At 36.8% G+C, this 24,118-nt stretch overlaps 1 protein-coding gene across 3 annotated transcripts in view; it reads right to left on the bottom strand.

Moving 5' to 3' along the window:
* Positions 1 to 10,085: 10,085 nt before the first annotated feature.
* Grm5 (glutamate metabotropic receptor 5) overlaps positions 10,086 to 24,118 on the bottom strand; it is a 484,091-nt gene continuing 470,058 nt past the window's right edge. For all 3 annotated transcript variants that reach the window (XM_036186135.1, XM_036186149.1, XM_036186142.1), the window contains one exon: positions 10,086 to 12,748. In XM_036186135.1, coding sequence (XP_036042028.1) covers positions 11,863 to 12,748 — 886 coding nt within the window. In that variant the 3' untranslated portion in view covers positions 10,086 to 11,862. The remainder of the gene's footprint in view (positions 12,749 to 24,118) is intronic.

Raw genomic sequence — 24,118 nt, 5'->3', positions numbered from 1 at the left:
CTGGAAAAGTGCACTGACAAATATCAGGCATCCATTAACAGTTTGTAGTTTAAGTAAATTTTATATATATAAAGGCAATTTACTATTCTGGTTATGAAAATGCTTTAAATTTTTTGTTATAAATTATGAATAGAAGAATATTGGATGACAAAAATCACATTTAAGCTTATTTCACTTTTAGATGGAGTATAACTTCTTCTTATTATTAGATTAGTACTGTGGAATAATAAATACTGTTAAAAAGAAGAAAATAATACCATTGTGGCAGTATATTTTGGAGATATTATGCTGAGTGAAATAAGATAGACATAGGAGGACAAATTGAATGATTGATTATACTTACCATTTGATGTTTATAAGGGTTTAGTTTTACAGATGAGTCACTATGTTAACAACACTGTATTGAACAACTAAAATTTTTCAGAGGGCAGGTCATTGTATGTTAATTGTTCTTACCGAGGTGGTTTACAAGAGAGACATTAAAATGAATGCTTCTGCTGCCCTACCAGATGAAGGTCTTTGGATAATTTGAAATTGTTAGAAACTTTGATGAAGTAAGGGAGCTATTCCATCACAGAGACGGACAAAGATGGAAAATGATTTTCCTGCATGGAGGAATCTGAATGAAGATCTGAACATCTGATGTTGCTATGGCTGCCATGGCTGAAAAGCTGTCACCTTGTGCTGGAAGCTTTCCTGTTTTTATCTATTTGGTCTGCTCCTAATAATCCTTTGCAATTTGGGTTTTTAGAAACATTTCTAGACAGTGTTATGAAATACTGTCCTCATGAATACTTACTCCTGTGTTTTTTTTTTAATTTCTTTAAATTAAGGGTATTCTTTTTTCCCTTTTATTGAAAATAGATTTTTTTCACATAATACATCCTAATTATGGTTTTGTCTTTCTTTACGCCTTCCAATTCCTCCCTGCCTCCCCTCCCATCTGGATCCAACCCTTTGTATCTGTCATTAGAAAACAGGCTTCTAAAGAATCATCAAAATATAATATAATATAATATAATATAATATAATATAATATAATATGCAAAACAAAAACTAATGAAACAAACAAACAAACAAACAAAGGAAAAGATCCCAGGAGAACGAACAAGAAACTGACATACTCCTTCACACACTCAGGAATCCCATAAAACTAGAAGACAAAATACATAAGCAGAGGTCCTGGTACAGACCCATGAATCCCATTTACATGCTGTTTCAGTATCTGTGAGTTTATATGTGCTTTAATCATGTTGATTTAAAGGACCTTGTTTCCTTGGTGTCCTCCACCCCCTCCAACTCTTGCAATCTTTCTGCCTCCATATCATGAAGTTTCCTTAAACCCTGAGGTGAGGGAATTGATGGAGGCATCCTATTTAGGGCTAAGTGGCACCAGCCTGGCTTATCTGGGGATTCTCATGGGACACTTTTAGCAGAATTAGATGTAACCCAATCCTCAGTTTGGAAACTTTGCATTAAGGGAATTCATTATATTTCATCTTTAACTTTGTCTATGGGTTTAGTAGGTTTTACAGTGATACCAAGGACAAAATCAATTGCTCAAAGTCACATGTGTACTGTTTTCTTTTTTCATTTTCTTTTGGATGTGGGTGTGTGTTTGTAGTGTTAAGTTTAACATTTTTTTCCTAGACTGTCCTAGATTTCACATGAATCTGCAGGTAGATTTGTTGTAATAAAGTATTTTATCCAATTTACCTTTAAGCGCGGTTTTACCTAGAGGGCTAAACATCATATTAAATATTCCTGTCTTAAAGTGTGTCAGGTATTGGTTTGCTCAGAGCAATGCAGATGTAAATAATCTAAATAATGCCACTTCCCTAGTGTCACTACCAATTAACTCTAAAAATTGTCCTGTTATGTAAAAGTTACAGACTGCATGTATGGTATACTGCATTTACTCCTGAGTTGATGGAATTCTTACATTTTGTTACTATGATCATCTTTGTTTTAGGGTTCAAATATTATTTTTCCCGATCTGAAGAAAAGTTCCTTCTGGTTTTTTTTTTTTTTTTTTGGTTAATTTATTCTTTGTAATATTTGGGATCTTCTGTTATTTCTTGTAATGTTCTAATGTTGTCTTTTATACAAATCATGATTTCCCTTTAACAAGTCATATATATATATATATATATATATATATATATATATATATATATATTCTAATATTGACCATTTAAACTAATAAAAACAATACTGCTTCATGAAGTATTAGTAGTTTATTCAATCTCACAATTTGAAGGGCTGAATGTAGGTAATGGACATGAATTATTATGAAAGAGGATATAAATCCAAAAGAGGATATTATGGTTTGGCTGAGTACATATAGTATTTTTGATACTGAAAATGTACCATTTGATATGAAGCTCCAACATTTTTGTTCTGAATACTTATTCTAACTGTATGGGACTTCACTGAATTATATAGACTTAGGATCTAGTTAATTTTGGAATATGAAATTTTTATTTATTTACAAGCTTGTTATAAGGAACATTATTCAAAATTTTATAAGTTAATATATAAATATTTGCAATATAAAAATAAATCTTTATTAGACTACCAAATAATTTTATTTTATTTTCATATTTGTTTTATTTTTTTATAGCAAAATCATGAAAGCCTCAGGAACAATGCAGTGTATATCTCCATGTATTCCCACACTCTGCTTTTGTATGTCATGTAAATTTTACTTTTACAACATTAGAATTGTGTTTTCTAAAGTAAGGGGATTTAAAATTACCTTCCATAAATTTCTGTTACTGTCACATTTTATCTTTCTTTTTGCAATTTGTGTTCTCTTAAACACTGTTTCAATTCACCTGCATGTTCCCAATCATTAGAATAAAACTTTACCTATTAGTTTCCTCTCTCCCCCATCCTTCCCTCTCTGCCTCTCTCTGTTCTTTACCAGCTTTTGTGATTTGATTCCTTTATTTCCTTAGATCCAAGGAATGCTTTTCCATGTGTTTTGTCCTTGCAGATGAAAAGGCTGGTGTTAATGACACCTTTAAATAATATCTTGCATTTAATTTTGCTTTACTACTTTTTATTTAATCAATAGTAATTGTATCATATTTATGCTTATCAGTCATCATCTTCAATTAAATAACTGATTTTTGAAAATACATTTAGGTAAAAACTGCATTCTTTCAATAGATGGTTCTTCAACTGTTGTACAATATCCAGAGTCCTCATGAGGTTTTTATTTATTTAGCTTTCATTTTTGAGATAGGTTTTCATAAAGTATCTTAAGCTGGCCTTAACCTTCAGTTCTTCCCACCTTACTCTCCATGGTAATAAGATCACAAGTGTGTGCCACCATGATCAGCCTGGTAGTGTTTATTTCTAGTAGGTTGTAATGTTAGTAAGAAATTTTTAAGTGAATGTATTTGTCATACACACACACACACACACACACACACACACACACACACACATATATATATATATATATATATATATACATACAGATGTACATGTGTGTATCCATGTGTCTGTGTGTGTGAATGTATTTGTCACAGATATATACATATAGTTTCTTTTTTGAGAATAATATGAATCTTCAATTAAGTATCTTTGGTTATTTTTGCTGTTTTGGTTACTTAACTTTTCTTATTTTTATTTTACTGTATTCCTTTGGCTTTTGACATGTTTATTAATAAGGTAAGGTAAGGATTAAAATTGTGTAATTGTTTTCATTCTGTTTTGTTTCTTTTTTTAGTAACTTTTGAAGCATAGTGATCATCATATGCATGCTACTAATTATTTTATCTTTTAAACATTTTACCCATGAAAACATCCTTTTGGACTGTACTTATACCTTTATGTTTGAATTATTTCTTGTTGAAAGTTAATATTCTTACATCTGCCTTTCATTTAATATTTGTTTCTGTCGATGCTTTTCATGTATCATGATTATGCTTGCTGATAATACTTTTTCTGTATACAACATTACTCAGGAATACAATTTCATTATTCTTTCTTTTGGATTTCACAATTTGCTTGTTGGCCTTGTCATCATCAACACTTACTTTTAGGGCCTGATCCTCAATTAGTCACTTAAGAGTTTCATCTCGGCCTTTCATATTCCTATTCAGATTTACATTAAATCTGGTCCTCTTTAAATTAAAATTTTACGTATTTGCACTAACTTCTTTCATCCTGGTGAGCCGGAACTCTCCAGGATGGGCCACAAATTTTGTTTCTGATTTTTCTTGAAATACTAGATTGTATACTTATATTCCAGAATAAGATATTTGTATACATTTAGAATAACTTACAGTCCTTTGGTCGTGGGGTGATGTACCTGGTCCATGATGGGATTTAAGTTGTTTAGAGACCTTAACTCCATGAAACATAGCTGTGGATAAATGAAGACTGACATTATTACCTTGATAGTTATTATAGACGTGTCTGTGGAACTTTCCTCATTTAGGTAAATTAATAAGAACCTGGATAGGGCTTCTAAACACAGATTCTGTGCTGTGGATATCGCTCTGTGTAAATAAAGTTCTGATTGGCCAGTGGCCAGGCAGGAAGTATAGGCAGGACAAGAAAGAAGAGAATTCTGGGAAGTAGAAGGCTGGGAAGAGACACTGCCAGCCGCTGCCGCCATGAGAAGCAACATGTAAAGACACTGGTAAGCCGCAAGCCATGTGGCAAAGTATAGACTAACAGAAATGGGTTAATTTAAGATAGAAAAGGTAGATAACAAGCAGCCTGCCATGGCCATACAGTTTGCAAGCAATATAAGTTTTTGTGTGCTTTCTTGGTTGGGTCTGAGCGACTGTGGGACTGGAGGGTAATTGAGATTTGTCCTGACTGGGCCAGGCAGGAAAACTCTAGTTACAATTCTGGATAATTTCTTTACTGTGTGTTGCTTTCTCTGGAATAAACTTCACTGTTGACATCTATTTGTGCTGTGCCTTGGGTATTGCTTCATCTCAAGCTGTTGGATTAAGGAAACCAACAACCATTTTTGAACAAAATAAAAAGATGAAATGAATAAAACATGAAATAAAATAATAAAACATTGTAGAAAATCCTCAGCTTGACTTGTGAGAGCAAAGTAAATGGTCTGGTGCTGGGTGGTTCAGAAAATGGTATGGAAGTAAACAACAATACTGAACAAGACTTCTTTTATATAAAGATGGTGCCTACTAGAGAAGAGACTATCTTGAATCAGTATTCTGCTCTAAATATCATAGAAGATCCTCATGGTATTGGAGAGCAAATCATTTTGAATACTAATTGAACAAAGTGAGAAATTTAGAATTTTTGTATTATAGAGTTTCCAAAGTGTGCTCTAGGAACCTGTGTTGTCTAGTGACACGTTACATCTAAAAAAAAAAAAAAAAAAAAAAAAAAAAAAGTTATTGTGTATTTGCATACTGAGGACTGGTAAATTCTGAGGTGAAGACAGTAATTATTTGGAATTATTCTGCTTTTGAATCTTTTAAAACTGTAGAAACTTTTATGGATTGCTTGTTGCTGTTCAACAGCCCAGGAAAGAGAATTAAATATGAACTTTTATGGACATATTCTTCCTATAATTTAAAATATAATGTCTATCTTCTTACTAGGATACACTAAAATGTAAAGTTCACTTTTTAATGTTAATGAGTGAGAATGTAAGCTTGTATATAAGCGTGTAATTGTGTACCACTCAAGAAGACATGTGTCCTGACTGAAAATGAGGGCTTTTGGTTTGGAATAAAAGGAATGTAAACAATATTTAGCTATGTGAAAGTTAAGTTTTCTTGTACCACTTCCATCTAGAAACATAGGAATGACTGGAGAAGTTAATTTCAAACTTATCCCTTGTGAAGTTTATGGACTAATAATTAAACAATTAAAAAAGGAAAAATATGGTAGCTGATTCTGAATTCCAAAATAATCTTGTGAGAATTAAAAAAATTATGTTTATGTTTAAGGAGATTGCTTCATTATATTCATTTATATTTACATACTTAAACATCTCTCTACCTGCCATGATAAATAAATGTTTTGAGATTTTTTTTTCTAAGCCTGACAATTTATGCATAGCATAGAAAAACTACTGGTCATCATTAAGTAGAATTCAATGAAGAAAAGGATTTTTCTGTAATATTCAACACCAAATTACTGTTGTCCTCTAATGACAGCTACAGAGTTTCGTAGCTCATTCAGTAGTTTGTCTTGACGTACTTTAATTTTAAAAATAGCTTGTTCTATTTCCACACAAGACTGAACATCACAAATTTAAGCTGTGTGGAATATTAACTCTGTGCTAAATGCTGTTGATAACTAATTCCACAAATAATTGCTTTAATGCACCAAACATGCATTCATGAACCAGGAATGTGAAAAATCAAAGAAACATCACAGAATACCCCCCACACCCAAACACTTTTTTTTTCTAAGTAAGAGGAACTGAGTATTAAGCTAACCTCTTTAAGATATGATGTTGTTTGGGTAAAAATATATGACTTTGTGTTTACTGTTATTCTTTTTTTTGGTCTGGATTTGAGTGGCTTTCCACTATTCTCCTGGAACAAGTCTATCTTAAATTTCAGAAGATAAACTTTTCTCTACTATTTTTTCAAGTACCTCACTTTTAGGAGAATGTTATATGAATGGCTTGCTCAAATATAGAACATGAAGGATTGAGAACATAATGAAGGGGTGAGTGTGACATTGTAAAAAAATGACTACCTTATTTGAGATTAAATGTAATTTGTATAGTAATATAATTTCATGCATTCATATCTTATGTATAGATTATGCATGACCACAAATACCACAAGGCTTGGTATTGTGAAACCAAGAGGATGTATTTAAAAATGTACATTGTGTTTTCATTAACAAGTATTCAAAAAATTAACTATTTAGGAGTCAAAATTGAAGGGTAATTTGACAATGTTTGTTTCTTGGGAAGTTTTTAATGCATGTGTGTGTGTGTGTGTGTGTGTGTGTGTGTGTGTGTGTGTGTACACCAGAATTGCTTACAAAGGCTTGTATAGACTGGCCCACAAGTAAATATGTAAATGTATGTACAAATCTCTTTACACATACATTCATGCAGGTACCTTGTCAGTTTTATATTTTTAACATTGACAGCACCCAGACAAGTCAGTTTAAAAATATCCTTATAATAAATTTTAAAAAGTAAAACTGTAGTCCCCTTGTTATTTTTCTAATGTATTTTTTTTTTTTTATCTTAAAAGGGATATGTTCCAAAAAGCCATCTCATACACCCAGGATAAGTCCTGGTCCCACTGCCAGCAGTTCCCCAAACAGATCTAGCCACATAACTGTCACCCACATCCAGAGGGCCTAGGTCAGTCCCATATATGTTCCCCAGCTGACAGGCCAGAGTCCATGAGCTCCCACCAGCTTGGGTCAACTGTCTCTGTGGCCTTACCCTCTCTGAGGAGTAGATGGGGTTGGGGTTGGGGGGGTAGGAAGGGAGAGAAGGGGAGGGAGGGGGAACTGGGATAGGTATGTAAAGTGAAGAAAAATCTTTTTGTTTGATGCATGGGGGTTTGCTGGCTCCCCATGGGAGGTCTTATCTTTTCAGAGGAGGGGATGGGAGGGTAAGTTGGGGGGAATGTTGGGGGAGGAGTGGAAGGAGGGATGAGAGGGGGATCTGTGGTTGGTATGTAAAATGAATAAAATATTTGTTAATTAAAAATTTTTAAAAAGGTATATGTAGAGGTCTTTGGGGACAGTATTTCTGTTTGTTTGAATTGTGGTTGATTTCCTTTAATTTATTATCCCATGATCATAATTCCAGTGTATGTATGATTCAGAACCTAAGGTTAAATTATAAAATGGCTCTTTTCATGCTCAGGATATACCTTTAAGACAACATTCTAAGCATTTGAGGGGAATAATTTTGAAGTCATATCTTTTTTAATATTTTTCAAAAAGTAACTGGCTTCACAAACATCAACTATAACGTGATTTAGACAACTGAGAAGCAGGCAAGTATATTTTAAAATGATAAAATAAAACACATTTATACAAGTACAAAGCCAAACAATGCTGATAAAAATGTTAAAATTTATGAAAAAATCATTTGCAATTCACATCAAAATAATTTAACATTCTCTATTATTTTAATAGTACAAGCTGCAACAACAGAAAAAGAACAGATTGTGCACAGTTTTAAAACCAAATCAGTTCTGAGTGCAGAAAAAAATTAAGTACAAGCACTTGTAGCCCACACAAATATTTTAGTATTGGCACCATCTCTCTAAACATCTATATTCTATATAGATTTCTAATTACAACATCACCAGCAGCTGCCATTGAATTCTAGAAAGACACACAATATACATAGTATATTTGTTCACATTGGGAAGATCAGTGAAATCCAGCCAACTGTTTTATACATGCCCCATTCTTCAATAGACGTTAGAGATTCTCCCAGGCCTCAAACCCCCTTCAAAGCAAATTCTGAATTACCTTTATGCTTTCACTGATCTGTATTTTTTTCACAGTATAAAATTGTAAATGGTAACTATAGAGATTCTGACAGCTTGAGGGTTATTAATAAGCTGTTGCTAAATGTGAACTCATATAATAACTTTGAAGTCTCCAGACCATGTACATTTTGCTAGGAGACTAGCACAGTAAATTTTTTTTTTCTTTTTTCTTTTTTTCTTAAAAAGAGTGTTGAATTCCTGGTTTGGAAGTCAGCCTGCAGCAGAGCCATTATTCAATGCATTTACAGTCATAAATAGCTCCAAGTCTTTCTGACCACTTGCTGGTATGTCAGTCATTTGAAAAAGACTATCATGTTCAAAGATTAGCACGTCTGGAGATTTGTTTTATTTTTCTCCTTTGCATCTGTCAGCTTTCTTATAAGTTTCCTCTCCATATTCCTGGCCTGCTCCCTATGTCTAGCCCTATTCAAACACAATCTTCTCAGGCTCACTCTACTCCTCTCAACAGGAATGTGAGTGCACCTTTTAGCCAATAAACTTAGTCAAACTAGGTCTCCTCTGAGTTCCCAGGACCAAAATCATCTTTTAGGCCACTTTACTGGTCTTTAGCATTCTCATCCTTCCTTTTAATCAGACAGGACCCAACTGATTTACTACTGGGTACCAGGAACAGATTGTTGTCAAGGAAACTCAGTAAGGATAGGTACCCAAATGAATTGGGAAGTTCATATTCTAGCCCTAGAATAAATATTCAATTCTTTTTATATTATAGTTATTACTTGGAACCTGGTATTAGAATTGTCAAAGAGAGAGTTAGCATCATTCCAAAATAAAAGATTTCAAAGATGTATTATTGGTATGTGCAATATACAATGAGATAGCAAATGTTATCGTAACATATAAGGAAAATAATTTTATCTCCTTCTAATTGAATAAATTATTTTTATTATAGCTGACTATGACATCACAAAGAATTATAGATGGAAACTGTATTAAAATTAAATTTCCGGTGCAATTTCTGATAAAGTGGTAAACTGTTAAAAGAAAAAAAATGCCACAGAAATCATAGAAAAAGAATTTGTTCATGAAAAATGTTGAAGGAGTAAAACTCATTGCACATGAAAATAAAACAGAAACCAAAGTAAAGAGTCAGTGAAACAAAATTTACAACTCAGAAAATAGAGCATATTCAGAAAGATAATAAACCCTAAGAAAACAGACACTAACCCCAAGTGAATGCCACGTTTTTTTGATGGATACGAAAAGGGCGCTGGCATTTCAAAGTATTTACACTGGGTTTTTAGGTAGAGGCAGGCATTCACTTTCGATGAAGCTATGCAAGTTAGCTAGACTTCTTTCTGCTTCAAGAATCTCATTACTATTTGGGATCATGTTGCTCCGATGATGCTATTTTCACATCTGAATTAGGAAGCTTGAGTCATTTGTGAATTATTGTTAGTTTATAATGTGGAAGATTAGATTTAAAATTTCAAATAAGAACAGCAATGTCAGTAGTTATTATGACTCTTAAAACTGGAGAATGACAGATTATGCCAATGGATAGACTTCCAGTTTCAATTTCTTTTTAAATCAGATGGTAAACAAACAAGCAGAAACAAAACCCAACAACAATAATAACAACAAAAAGCAAAACAAAAACAACTAAGATTTAAAAAAAAAAAGACCAGCATATCAAGGATATTGAAATAGGAATTTTAAACTTCTATTTAAATTTCTCTCTGCCAAAAATATACTTCTGTCTCTTGGCAAACCTTTCTCATAAGGCTATCTTTAGTATAAGGCTGGGTCAACTGGACTTTAAATTTATAGAATACCTCCTCCTTTTATTACTATCTTCATTTAAAAATCAAGAACATTTGGTACCTGAGGATAGCTGCAATGGGACCAATAAAAAGAAGACAGTAGATGCAGGTCTTGATCTGCAGTTTCTACCTATATAAGCCCACCAAAGCATGTATGTTTTGTATTGTAACTCTAAAACTCTTTCCTGCAGTATTTAAAAAGTGACAGTATGAAATGCACAAAACCATGTCAATAGCTATCTTAAAAAGTAAAGGATTCATAATTGCTTTGCCTTTTTTGGAATGGCTGAGAAAGACTGTGGTTGATATTAAGGTTCCTCTGTTTTAGTGTTCTGTATTGCTTTGAAAAAAATCTACATTTGTCTTAGTTTGTAGCTGCCCCATATAAGCAGCCAAGAAAAGATAAAATCTCTGCTCATGGGCATAGCAAGGTGTTTGCTATGCTGACTTTCCTGTATTGAGATTAGGCTATTATTATTTTTCTCAGTAACAGTTCCTCCAGTTGTGATATCTTCCTAGGGTTTATGGACCACTCTTTCAGAAGTGGGACTGGGGTTCAAAAAAACCACCAACAATAGAGGATCTCTTTGTATATCAGGTTCTTAAGAGAAAAGAATGAGGAAGCTCATTGTGGACCTTACTATTTCAGCTGGCAACACTAACGGAAGGGCATTCACAAGGAGGAGTGCCTGTGGATCACGAAAGAGAGCCAGGCCACAGCTCACGAATTATTACAAAGAGAATTTCCAGCTACACAATGCACCCCAGTGAGGGAATTACAAAACAGTGTTCCAGAAAATTTTTTTTTTTTTTTTGCTACTCCAGTATTGATTGGCAACATGGTGAAATAGTCCAGAAATCTTGCACTGTTTTTCTTGGTTAATGGAGGTGAATCTGAAATAACCAGGTGGAATCCAGGATGCCGGCTATTGGAAGAGCATCTCACAGCCTGATTGGCAAGTCTCTGCTAGAAACTCTCTGTACATTAGCACAACATTCACTACCCGTTTGTGTTATTCAGGAGACTCATGAGCCCCAGTAAATACTGGGCCCGAGTTACAACTATCTTTTCAAGGTCTACATGGCAGGACCGGGAAGGAAGGAAAAAACAGAAAGGTTAACTTTTTGGTCCCAGATTTTTGAGTTTGTTAGAAAATGTACATTCAGTGTTTGGTGAATCAAAGACTCTTCTGGGAAAATGAAGTAAACAAACAAAACTGTTTACAGTTGCTTATTAACTCCACTTTTCACGGTCCAGGGTGCTGTTTCACACTGTTGCTGCCTCAGAGCAAAGCACTTGGTATTGTAACTGCTTCACCCATTCCTGGTCAGCACTCAAAAAGAGAAGCAGTGTTTCTTAAAAGCCCATGTTTTCTAAGGCCACTAGAAGATAATCTGCCAGAAGATGTGTAGTTGGTGTCGTCATCGGCTGTTGTGAAATAGCACTATTGATCTCGTATCTCCACTATGTGTGGCCTTGGCATCCTTCACCTCAGGTTCTCTGTTGGGGTGACTATGGGTGTCGCTGCGCCCATGTGTGAACACCGAGGTCTCCTGCTGCTCATGCGGATTCCAGAGAAGTTTCCAGTGGCTCACAACGACGAAGAACTCTGCGTGTAATCTCTGATGATGAGAGTGTCATATTTGGGAGATGATGGGATGCAGAGGGCTGACTCGGATACTGGCGAGTTTGGGGTGGTGCTCCCAGAGTCCACCGAGTCCCTGAAGGGAGATGGCGGAGTGAGGGCTACCAGCTCTTCCAGATCGGGTTTGCCTGGTGCAGCCTCGGCTGCTGCGGGAGTCTCCTGGGCAGGTGATGCCCCTGCCATCTGCTGAGCTCCTCCGGTCACCTCGATGGCCGGCAGTGGCTGGATATCCGCGAAAGTGGTCATAGTCGTGGGCAGCTGGATCTCTTTGGGGATCAGGTAGGATGAACAGATAGGGGCACTGGCTGGCCCCGGCGCTGCGGCGGTGGACAGCATCATGGAGTTGAGCTCCGTGATGTTGGCGGTGAAACGCGTCACCACGCTGCTGATCTGCTCCATGAGCGATCCCTGGGACGAGCTGCTGCGCGCCGCAGTCTCTGAGTGCAGAGAGGGCGCATCGTCGTCTGTGCGGCCTGCCGAGCCAGCGAGGTGGCTCAGCGTGCTGATGGGCGAAGGAGAGCGCGGCCTGGCAGCTGCTGGGAAACGTTCCTCTGCCTCCACCACGTCGTACAACGCCTTGGTGCCCGCATCAGGAGGCTCCGGGCCACTTGCCACCGCGCATCCAGAGCCACCAGCGCCGGACGCCCCGGGGCCAGAGCCACCCGCTCCTGCACCTGGCCCGCGGCTCTCTGTGCTCTTGGGGAAAGGTTTGATGACCGCTGTCTGATTGGGATTCTCCTTCTTGTTGATGTGAACGGACAGCCGCTGCCACAGGTGCTGCCCTCGGCTGCTCTTTTCGTTCTGGGCCCACGTCACGGATTTTCCATTGGAGCTGTGGAGAGAAGAGAGCAGAGAGGTGACTCAGCATGTGCCTTAGCAGGCTTCCATGTGGCTTCCCCAATGGTGGGAGGTGATGGGGACCTGAGCAAGTAGGACACTCTGTGTCATCCTTGAAGAGCCGACCCTCCACAGTATGGGAAGAGATCGTGTTTAAGTTAAAGGATGTGTTAGCTGTCCTTCATTGTACTATTACAACAAAGGGATTAATTATTAGGATAAAGGACCATTTATCAGTATTCTGCAGGCATTCGTACCTCGCCATGAGTGCAGCAATGCATTATGCTGCAAATACAGATGTGGAGGTTGGCACCATTGTGTTGTGTGTAGAAAAGCCTGGCATGGAGCCACAGGCTCCTTAGGGTTAGCAGCCTACAGATGGAAACATTAATTACACCAAGATCCCAACTCACCAGCAGTTAGGAGAGCGAGGGAAAGGTAAGACAGGATTACCAAGAAGGAGACAGTGACTCCAGCTAAGCACTTATTCTGCAGGTGGCCATATATACCTAGGGACTGCTGTGTGAACTCTTGATTTTGAATATAGTTTTATTTAGTCTGGCTTATCTGCTGGAAAATGCAAGTTTAATTTCTAATTAATTAAAATTTTTCTACACCGCAAGAGTCCTTCTTATAAATTTGTTTTCGGCCTGCAAGTTGAATAATAATTTCATCAGAGAAAGTATGGTGTATTGCATTGAGCACTTAGCACCGCGATCTAAAATTAGGCTCTTGAAGAGTGTCTTCTGGCTGGCTGATGGGAGGGTTCAGAAGGCCTTCTTCACTCTTTTCTCTCCCAGGTTGCCCCTGTGCTCTGAAAGCTACCCTGATGAAGACAGCAATGATGCTTCAACTCAGAATCTGCATCCTTCTTTCTGCCAAAATGGCTGGTAGCCACCAGATTGTAGATAGTCCATGAGAAACATTGTGGTGACCAGAGGATATTGCATGCCTTGCATGGAAGGATCCTTTTGTGAACCCCCATGAAGATAAATTGAGGATGGCAAGGTGTCTGTCACGTTTTGTTTTTTCCCCCAGGGAGTGTTTTTCTACCCAGTATAAATAAAGTGTTAAAGAATAAAAATTTCCCTCTCAAGCAGTGGTTGCAACTAAACTTAGTTTGAGTAACTAAACTTAATTGTTTATAGACTCAACAATGGAATTTCTTCCAAATAACAAAGTGTGCCCTCAGGAAATTCTGATATTCTGGATTGGGCCTAAGCATGAATTCATATTTTAAGAGTTTTGTTCAAGGCCTTCCCCACTGAAGTGACTCTGTAGCATGTGTTTCATAAGCTGAGAAACGCTGATAGGCTGATGGAAAACAATCCTTATTTTCTGGGTTCTACTTACTCCCTAGGCCTCCTTGCTGGAGGGCTTGGCTGATTTTGTCAGTCAGAGTCCTGACTCCACCCACTTTGAGTTTTCCTGTTTGCACCCACCACAGGATCTGAGCTAAGACACTTCTCTGATGACAGACCATCCTTTCTACAGCTTCTTCAGCAGTGTTCTTGGCTCTTTCTTGTTCTGCTTAATATTGCTTTGTCACCCCTTGGCACTTTGCAGTTTTCCTTTCTCTGCTCCTTCATGTGAACTCACAATCTCATCAGTCATCTCAATATATTGCCATCTAGTACTCTCTAAAACTCAGAAAGTGAAGTGTCCCCCACTCCACCACTCTTAGGGTAAGAAGGGATGAGCCATTCCCGAGTTTGCAGATAGCTAGCTGCACATCTGTAGTAGCAGAAGGAGTGCTGACAGCTGCTGGACTTTCCTTCTAATAGTTCAAGTACTTATATTTCCACTTTGCATTAACCTGACTTGGAGTTCAGAGTGCATTACACTTTTCTTCCCAAGTGTCCACTAACTTCTGCAGCAGAGCACAGAATAATTGCCCAGGTTATTTATGGGATTTGATTCAGAGGATGGCTGCCAACTAGTCCCACTTTCTGTTACCAGCAGCCTAAGAAACAGGCATTTGGAGAGGGGTAATTAGACTTTCAGGTCACTGCACTCCTTTTAATACAAAACATGGGCTAGAAACCAGAAGAGTAACTGAAATAGTTCTTCCAAGTGTTACCCTTGGGATGCTTTGGCTTCTAGTAGGAAGGTTTTGAAAACATCTGCTTTTAAAAGTCTCTCTCTCTCTCTCTCTCTCTCTCTCTCTCTCTCTCTCTCTCTCTCACACACACACACACACACACACACACACACACTGTATCTCTTTTGCTCCCTCCCCTTCTCTCTTTCTCCTCAATTTACAGTGATAGAATATAACTTCTATGTTAACACTGACAGTCTTTTCTTTCATACACAGTCATGCAGTGAGATAGTGTATTAGAAAACCTTTGAGTAAATGTGTAAGAAATCATTCTAAGGGTGAGAGAGAGAGAGAGAGAGAGAGAGAGAGAGAGAGAATTAACAAGGCAATATGACTAGGTATAGAAGATACCCAAGAAATGGAGTCTAATTATTGTGAGCCCTTCTTTCCCCTCTGAAAAATGAATGACATTTTGTTCCCTAGTAAAGGGAATTTGTTGAGAAAGAAAAGCTACTTGCATCAGTCTGTTTCTTTGTTGAATGTAGTTACCATGAAGACAGCAACCTTAACTACTCTGTTTTATGACAGAATCTAAATAAGCAATGAAGGCTGAATAAGATTCTTTAGCTAACAGGTCCAGGGTTTGCAGTCATGTAAGTGCAATGGAGAACAGATCTTAATACCCGGGTTTTAATTCTAGATCTACCATCCGAGATGCTTGGAATATATATATATATACACACACCTTATGCCTCACTGAGAAGCAGTTTGTTCATTTGGTAAAGTTATCTTGAGTATTAAATGAGACAATGCAGGTTAAAAGTTGTAGTAAGGACTAGATGTCTCTTGTTCCATGTGAACACAACATGTCAGAAAAGAATTCTCTGCTGTTTTGTCTCTGTGTTTCAGAAGAACATATTTCCATGGAAAGTAAAACAGTTTGTAACTCCACAAAGTCTTCCTAGTTGTTTCTCCTTTGTCTGACTGGAGTTCCACAGTCCTGTGGCCAAACCCACCCTAAGTTTTATCATCCTACACTGTTTTCTTGGGTGATCACCCTCATTCCACTTTCTTCCTGAAAGCTCTCATTTTGTCCTCCACACTGCTGCCTTATTCTTCCCTGTGGTGATAAGTTGTGTATCCTGACAGAGCCAGCCTCTAGATTAGACATAGAGGTCAGGCAGTGGTAGCACATACCTTTAATGCCAGGAAGTAATATGGCAGGTCAGAGAAAGCTATATAAGGCATGAGGAAATAGGAACTCACTCTATTTAGGCTGAGGATTTTGTAGAGGTAAGAACTAGTGGTTGGCTGTTCTGTTTCTCTTATCTTTCAGCTTTCACACCAATATCTGGCTCAGAGTTTTCTATTAATAAAGACCTCTAAGATTCTAACAACATTTGGCACCCAACATGGGGCATCCTAGAGGTCTTATTAATACTTCCTTTTTTGCTTAAGCACATCTTGTCTTCCTTCCTCTACTCAGCCCCCACTTTAATTAATTAATTAACTTATTCTTTCCTTCCCTCCTTCTTTCCTTCCTTCCTTCCATCCTTTCTTCTTCCATTTGTTTCAGCTGAACTGTCTTGTAATAAACATCTTCCTACCCAACCCCTGCTCAGTTGGATTCTCATAACCATTTAGGCATGTAAGGACCCTGCCTTATAGCTGCCTCATCTTCTGGGAGGGATGTTGTAAATGCACAGACAAACAGTTTGTTCCTTGTCATACCCACAACACCTAGAGAATTGTACAGCGTATGGGTATTGCTTAAATTATTTTTGTATGTAATAATTAACTGGATCAATGTGTATAATTTAAAACATGTTTATACTGTATTTTTTGTGTGTTTCAACTACATTTTAAACATCTAGTCTGAGCAAAATTCAGGTTTTTTGTTTCTAGATCTATTTCTTATGTAGTTTACAAAGACATTTTTATTAACTAAATATAAAAGCATATCTTGATGTCTATAATGAAAATTACAAATCAATTGTTTTTGTAACTCATATATAAGCACACACACACACACACACACACACTGGTTTTAATGAGTTGTCTCAGTGGTGAAAGTTTACTGAGACAGTTTGGGTAATGGAGAAGAGATAGGAATCAGGTTGTCGTTTTGAGAACTGCCCCTGACTGATGTTGACAGACTGACCACTTAAGATTTTTCCATATCAGCAAAGAGTAGGAGAATAAACATCCACTCACATTATGTCTAGAATGAAACCAGATGATCACTTGATATTCAATCAAGTGCTGCATTTCTGCTAATGTAGAAGATTATTCACCATCATTACATCTTTCATTTACATGAAATAAGATATATTGATTACTTCAACTGGGAAGTATTGTTTCAGCTACAGGATTATAACATTGGTCAAGTGGACAAAGGCAAGAAAAGCAAGGGGACTTTCCTTTACTTGTCTCTAGCTTTTAACTGTTCCCCAGTACATGTATTGAGTTTCAAAAGAGAAGTGGAAGAGGAAGGGATAAGATAGTTCCTCCCCTTGGGAGAGGGGTAAAAGGACACTTCTTGTTCATCCAAGGAGCATTAATCCTCTGCAAAGTATAATACTATAAAATCTAACATCTCCCCCCGCCCCCCCACAAAAAAAAAAGAAAAAAGAAAAAAATCCAGGCGGTGGTGACACAAGCCTTTAAACCCAGCACTCAGGAAGAAGATGCAGGTGGATCTCTGTGAGTTTGAGGCCAGCCTGGGCTACAAGGTGAGTTCCAGGAAAGATGCAAAGCTACACAGAGAAACCCTGTCTCGAAAAACCAGAAAAAAAATTTAACATCTCCTTTTATGGCAATTATCTCTTTTTCATGGAAAGAAAAAAAATTGTAATGTAATTTTGAAAGAGAGTTCTCATTTGTTTACATTTCCAGGCTGCCAAAAAGGTGCATTTTACCTGGATTCTCAGCAGTTGTTCTTCAGCCCTTCTGTGGAAGACACTTAAATAGTTTATTCATTGCAACAGGCTCTGACTATAAGATTGGTGACCTCTCCCATACCCTATTCATCTGACCAAATCTGAGGAAATTGGAGCATCTTGCCCCAGCATGCCACCATTAGACAGCACACATCAGAGTTTGACCATCACAAAACTGTATATTATATAATGTTTCTCTTAATATTAAATGCAGCTGAACAGTCTGAATAGTTTTGTCCCTTCTCAGAGCTAATTTAGGGTTTTGGTATGATAAAAGGAAGCATATAAGCATTAACATTTTCATTTTGTTGATTAAACAACAACAAAAAAACTAACTTCTTTTTTGTAGAATGGTTGTTAGTGCTTTCCTGACTTACAAAATTTCAGGCCATAAAAGTAATCAAATATATACACCAAAAGACATTTTTAAAGATGGCCTTCATTAATGAAGCTCTCTTGTGTATTTTGGTTTTGTGATTAGCCAGAAGGGAGTTGTATTGTAAGTATGTGTGCCTAAGACAAAAATATTTTTAAAAACAGTTAAGAAACTTGAAACATCCTTAGCTAATGACACATGTAGAATTTATCAAAAAATAGTAGGCTAATGAAAAAAACTAATAAATAAAGTCTATTACAAGCAGAAAATTTTGCATGTAGTTATATTGTTTGAGAAAACGTTTGTCAACATACTTAACTTTCTACTTTCTGTGAACTACAAAATATTTGAGTTTTATAAAAAAAAAGGAAGTTAATATTTTTATATTCAGACTTTTCCAAAGTAAGTGAAAGAATGGAGCTTTGCTTAAAAGTTGACATCTTAATTTTTATAATTACATTAAGAATATACTATAATATCTATTAAAATGGAGCCATGATCTATATAAGTTTCCTCATTTACAGCATGAATGCATGTAAAAACTATCTTGCTGATAAAAACTATTTAAAATCTCTGGTGACATATGCATTAAAGACTTATATAGAGAAAACACTTAAATATAAGGAAATGAAGCCAAGGACTAAACTACCAAACACAAATGAAAAACACAAAGGACACCATCTTTTATGTGCATAGTGCTATGTAAAGGAATTTTTGGAAAGATCTGACTGTCAAAAATGGGTGGGACCAATGCCATTATAGGCCTTTTAAAAGATGATAAGCTCAGTGAGATTAGGTTGCCTACCCTACACAGTTGGAGTTAATAAATGGCCATATGAAACAAATGCCACACCATGACTTAGTTTTGATTTCAATGTCCATGACCTTACACTAAATACTCACACAAACACACACAGACACAGACAGACAGACAGACAGACACACAGACAGACACACACACACACACACACACACACACACACACACACAAACATTATCTTTCCTTATTTTGTGGAAGAAAAGCTTTAGGTCTTGTTTGGAAATAGTTTATGCTTTAAGTAGATAAGGTTCGTCACTGATTTATGTTGTTTTACCCCATGCTTCAGTACTTGTTAGTCATATAGTTACTCAGAAAAGCAATAAAACTCCTGCACACTTTGCTGGTCATTAATTGCAATAGTGTCAGTTGATCAAGCAACAACTTTCGCCAGAGATAATGACTAGACGTCTTGATGAAGGCATGCAAAGCTAACATCCATATATGTTAATATTATGTGACAGTTCTCGGTCTTTATTCGTGCTTTGAAACAACGAAACCATTTTTCTGGGTAGTTCTAGTTTTCTCTGACTTTTTTTTTTGGAATTTCAATAAATGGTGCATGTTTTAATTGTATGAATAATCCATAGACATGCTATCTTAAAGTTTTTGGTGTTTGAACAAATATGATGTGGTGGTTTGAAAGCAAATGACCTCCAAAAAGAAAAAAGAAAGAAAGAAAAGAAAGAAAACTGTGCTCTCTAGTGTTCTATTAACAGAACACATCAATAAAATGACTCCAATGACATATGCTATACCCATAGATCAGTGCCTTGCTCAGCCATCACCAGAGAAGTTTTTTTTCTGTTGTTTTTTGTTTGTTTGTTTGTTTGTTTGTTTGTTTGTAGCAAATGTGAACTAACACAGAGACAGACAACTGGACAATGTGTAGCGAGTGAGAGATTTTGGAGCACTAATTTCTAAATGGAATTTCTTCATCAAACTTCTCCAACCAGAACTTAGAGTGTATATGAAGAAGAGGAGGCAGAAAGATTGTTAGAGTCTGAGGGGATAGATGACTCTAAGGAAACAATGTTCCCCAGACACAACAAAAGGGATGCACATATGACTTTCAAAAATGGAGGTAGCACTCACAGGGCCTGTATAGTTTCAAATCAGATGGGGTCTCAGTGCTGACAGAGGAAAGTACACATGGGCTACCATGCCTAACCAAGAAGTTATCTGCAATTTATACACCCAGCAAAGAAAAAAAAAGTTTTCTCCCATGGAATCTTACTGGGTATACGAACCACACTTCAGGTCAGGCCTCATGCCCAGGAGTATATAGCCAACACAAATGAACTCAATGGTATTTTGTAGAATTTCATCTCATGTTGCTTTATTTGAGCATTTAAAATATTTTTGGTCTTTTGTCTGTATATTTTAGTTTTTCATTTTTTTGTGTGTTTTGTGCGGGTTTTGTGTGCATTTGTGTATGTGTGTGCTTTCTTTATTTTTGTTTGTTTTTAGAGACAAAGAGAAAGAAAGTGAATAGAGTTGAGTTGGTGGAGATATTCTGGGAAGAGATGGGGGAGGGGAACCATGACCACAATATATTATCTTAAATTTTTTTTCAATAAAAATGTCAAAGAATAAAATAAGTAAAATTGGGAGTGCTCCTCCAGAGGCCCATGTATTTAGATACTTGGCCCTCAGTTAATGAAACTTTGGGGTAACAATTAGAAGATGCAGCATTATTGGAGGAGGTGTGTGACAGGGTGGGCTTAGCTTTCAAGAATCCACATCATTTGCAGGTAGCTTTCTCTGTCTCATGCTTATGGAGCAGATGTAAGCTCTCAACCACTGTGTCAGTGCCTGCCTGCTTGCCTGCTGCTGTGCTTCCTGCCCTGATGGTCGCGAACTTCAGCCCTCTGAAACCATGAGTCCAAAACCAAAAGCTTTCTTTTCTAAGTTGCTTTGGCTGTGGTATTTTATCATAGCAATATAAACTCCAAGACAAGAGGCAACAAATGATAGATGGTATTGTTATAAATGGTTTTCAATTGTCAACACTTTTGATTTTTTATATGGGAATCATTAACAGGTAAGACATATTTCAAAGGTGATAGAAAAATGAAACAAAGAGAAAAATATAGACACAAAAGATGGCTACTAGTATTTAGTCACAATAATTTGACAGGGATGAGCTTCTTTTTTCTCTTATAACTTTGAAATGAGGAAGAAGATGCGAGGCAGGTGGCTGTAAAGGGCAAGGGCAATGAGAAATAGTGGAAATCGAACACACGTTCTATTTCCAGAGCTTTGATGTGGGACAGATGATAAAGAATTAAAAACTTCACAGGAGGGAATAAAAACATTGCCAGAAGCAGTGGCCAGAGAAAGCCACCTTCCCACAGTGGATGAAATGCACCAGGCTTCAGTGGTTGTTGGAACATAATGAAATACTATGAAATTGAAGGGCATTGCTCTTCATCAAGGAAGCAGAATCCAAATTTCAGAATGATTTTGTTTGTGTGGTGATGAAGGAGCAGTCAAGGCTTCAAAAGGTAGAGTTTGTACCATTTATCTGCATTAAGAATTCTGTGTGGGCACCTCCAACCTAAGACTTTATATTTTTCCCCTCTTTTCTTCTGCTATTTGAATAACATACTATTAAATGGCTTCAGGCTTTTCATTGTCTGAAATAGATACATGGTCTAATACAGAACAATTATAGTCTACATGCTTGACTAATAAATGAGCAGAGAAATGGACTCACGGTCCATTTCTATTCTATTCTTCTGCTATAAAAGTATAAATTAGTTAATCCTGTGTATTTGATATTTTTCTAGATTGTTTGACTTGAGGCATCATTATCTATTATCTTCTTGGACCTCCTTCACTGCTTCACCCATTGGTGCCATTTCTAATTTCGCATCACTTCCATACAGGATGATGTTAAAACCTGATATTTCTTTTAAGTTAATTGGTCCCTTAGAGACTGAAGAACAGAGAAATGACTTAAGCAAAACAGGGTTATTTAAGAGGTAGTTTTGATGCTATAGGAATACTGTGCCATGATGCTAAGGTATTAATGAGTGTGACAGAGTGAAAATGGAGTGGAATGTACTGGTGGGAAAACTATGGGGAGAAAATACATTTGCTTGTGCCCATTGGGTTTTTCTTAACATAAGAATGTGGTGGTATTGTGTTCCCAAAATATTGTACACCCTAATAAACTTATCTGGGGTTAGAGAACAGAACAGCCACTAGATACAGAGGCTAGAAAACGGTGGCACTCACACCTTTAATCCTAGTATTCCAGAGGCAGAAATCCGTCTGGATCTCTGTGAGTTCAAGGCCACATTGGAAACATCCAGGCTTGGTGACACACACACCTTTAATCCCCAAAAGTGAGCCTTTAATCCCAGGGAGTGATGGCAGAAAGCAGAAAGGTATATAAGGTGTGAAGACCAGAAACTAGAAGCTTTTATCTGGTTAAGCTTCAGGCTTTTGAGAAGCAGTTCAGCTGAGATTCATTCCGGATGAGGACTCAGAGGCTTCCAGTCTGAGGAAACAGGATCAGCTGAAGAACTTAGGAGGTGAGGTAGCTTGTTCTGCTTCTCTGGTCTTCCAGCATTTACCCCAATACCTGGCTCAGGTTTGTTTTATTAATAAGAACTTTTAAGATTCATGCTACATAAGAAGACTTCAGAAAAAAAAGTTGCTACTGAAAAAAAAAAAATGTTTCAAAGACTGATTTGCAAATAAAGCGCAGCTTAATGTAGTCTAAAGACCAGGGACTTTAAGCAACATAGATAAACAAAATCCATTAATGTGAACAAGGCAAATTTGACAAAGAAACTGTATCCCACCATATCTAATGTCCCCAAACCTTTCTCTCAGTTCCCATGATGTGAATTTTTCTTCTTTTCTTCCTATGAGTGGCTATTTATTTCTGTGATAATTGCTCCAAAGATTATTTCTTCCCAGGCCTTTAATCTCTAACAAAATTCTCATAGAAGAACCATTTCGTCCCATCTTCTGTGGTTTAACAACAACAGGAGGCCTATTCAAAACTTGTTAAAAGTACCTGATGCTACCAATACCACCATTGAGGCACCCAAGTTCCCAGTAAGAGACAGTACTTCACAAAGTAAAAAGTGCCTTTGAGTATGTGCAAAATTTTGGCATCTTATTGAGTCATTACAGTTTTCTTTCTTAAATTAAGTGCTTTCCTTTGATCCAGGATTCACTTACCTGCATTGAAATCTAAAACCTAAACTATAGATCACCATTACATATATCTTCCAAGTTTTGTGTCAAGTCTTCCAACTAAGATTAGAAGGGGGTTTAGTTTTGTGTACGCTTTTCCAAAATAGGAGCTTTTTTTTTTCTTTTCCAGAAATCACTATAAAAGTCACATTGCAAGTTAGTAAAGAAAACAACCAAACAAGATACAGTTGTTTATATCTGTGGGATGGTCAGAGAATTCAGCTTTATTATAAACCTTACACAAGGTTGAGGATGGTAAAAGAATCCTGAGAGGGTAGTGCTCCATTTCAATAGAACTTCACTGCTCATGAGTTATTTTTTACTTGTTTTATCATAGTTGACCTGCACAACAGCTGTGTGTCATAACACTTTTCTAAATGGGCCTACTATTTGCAAGTCACCTCCCACACTAAAACTAGAGCACCCCCAGGGCAGGAGCTGTGTATATCTTCAGTGCTCAGAATGGTACCAGGTGTCAAATTGCAGCCTGGGAGAATTAGTGAAATGAGGCAAATTATACAATCCTGAGTGTTCAGCATACACAGCTATTATTACTGTAGATATGAAAACTCAGGGGGATACATCTTAACGAAATTGCCCAAGTCAAAGTGATTGATAGAACAGCGAGCGTGTCAAATCTCCAAGGAATGTGAAGTATCATAGTGAAAAGCTGTTACATGTGGAAAGTTCATTTCATATATTTTAGAATTTACTGTATGCATAAAGCATCCTGTTTGTGCATAAATAATGAGCTAACATCTTAAACAAAACTGTGTTGAAGAATCAGTTTAAACTTGTTTATGAGACATGGGATTAGATGAAAAGATTAATTCAAATTTCATAGTATTAAGCTTTGCTGTCTAGTTTCTGCTCACTTTTCAACACTTCCTACCTAATAGGAACAAAGTGCAGTATGTACAGTTGCAAGATTTTATCCATATTATGAAGGGAGACTAAAAGCACAACGTACTCTACAA

Source organism: Onychomys torridus, chromosome 1 (assembly GCF_903995425.1).
Source record: "Onychomys torridus chromosome 1, mOncTor1.1, whole genome shotgun sequence".
NCBI lineage: Eukaryota > Metazoa > Chordata > Mammalia > Rodentia > Cricetidae > Onychomys > Onychomys torridus.
Note: the sequence above shows the minus strand (reverse complement) of the source record. Positions and strands in the feature narration are given on the sequence as shown.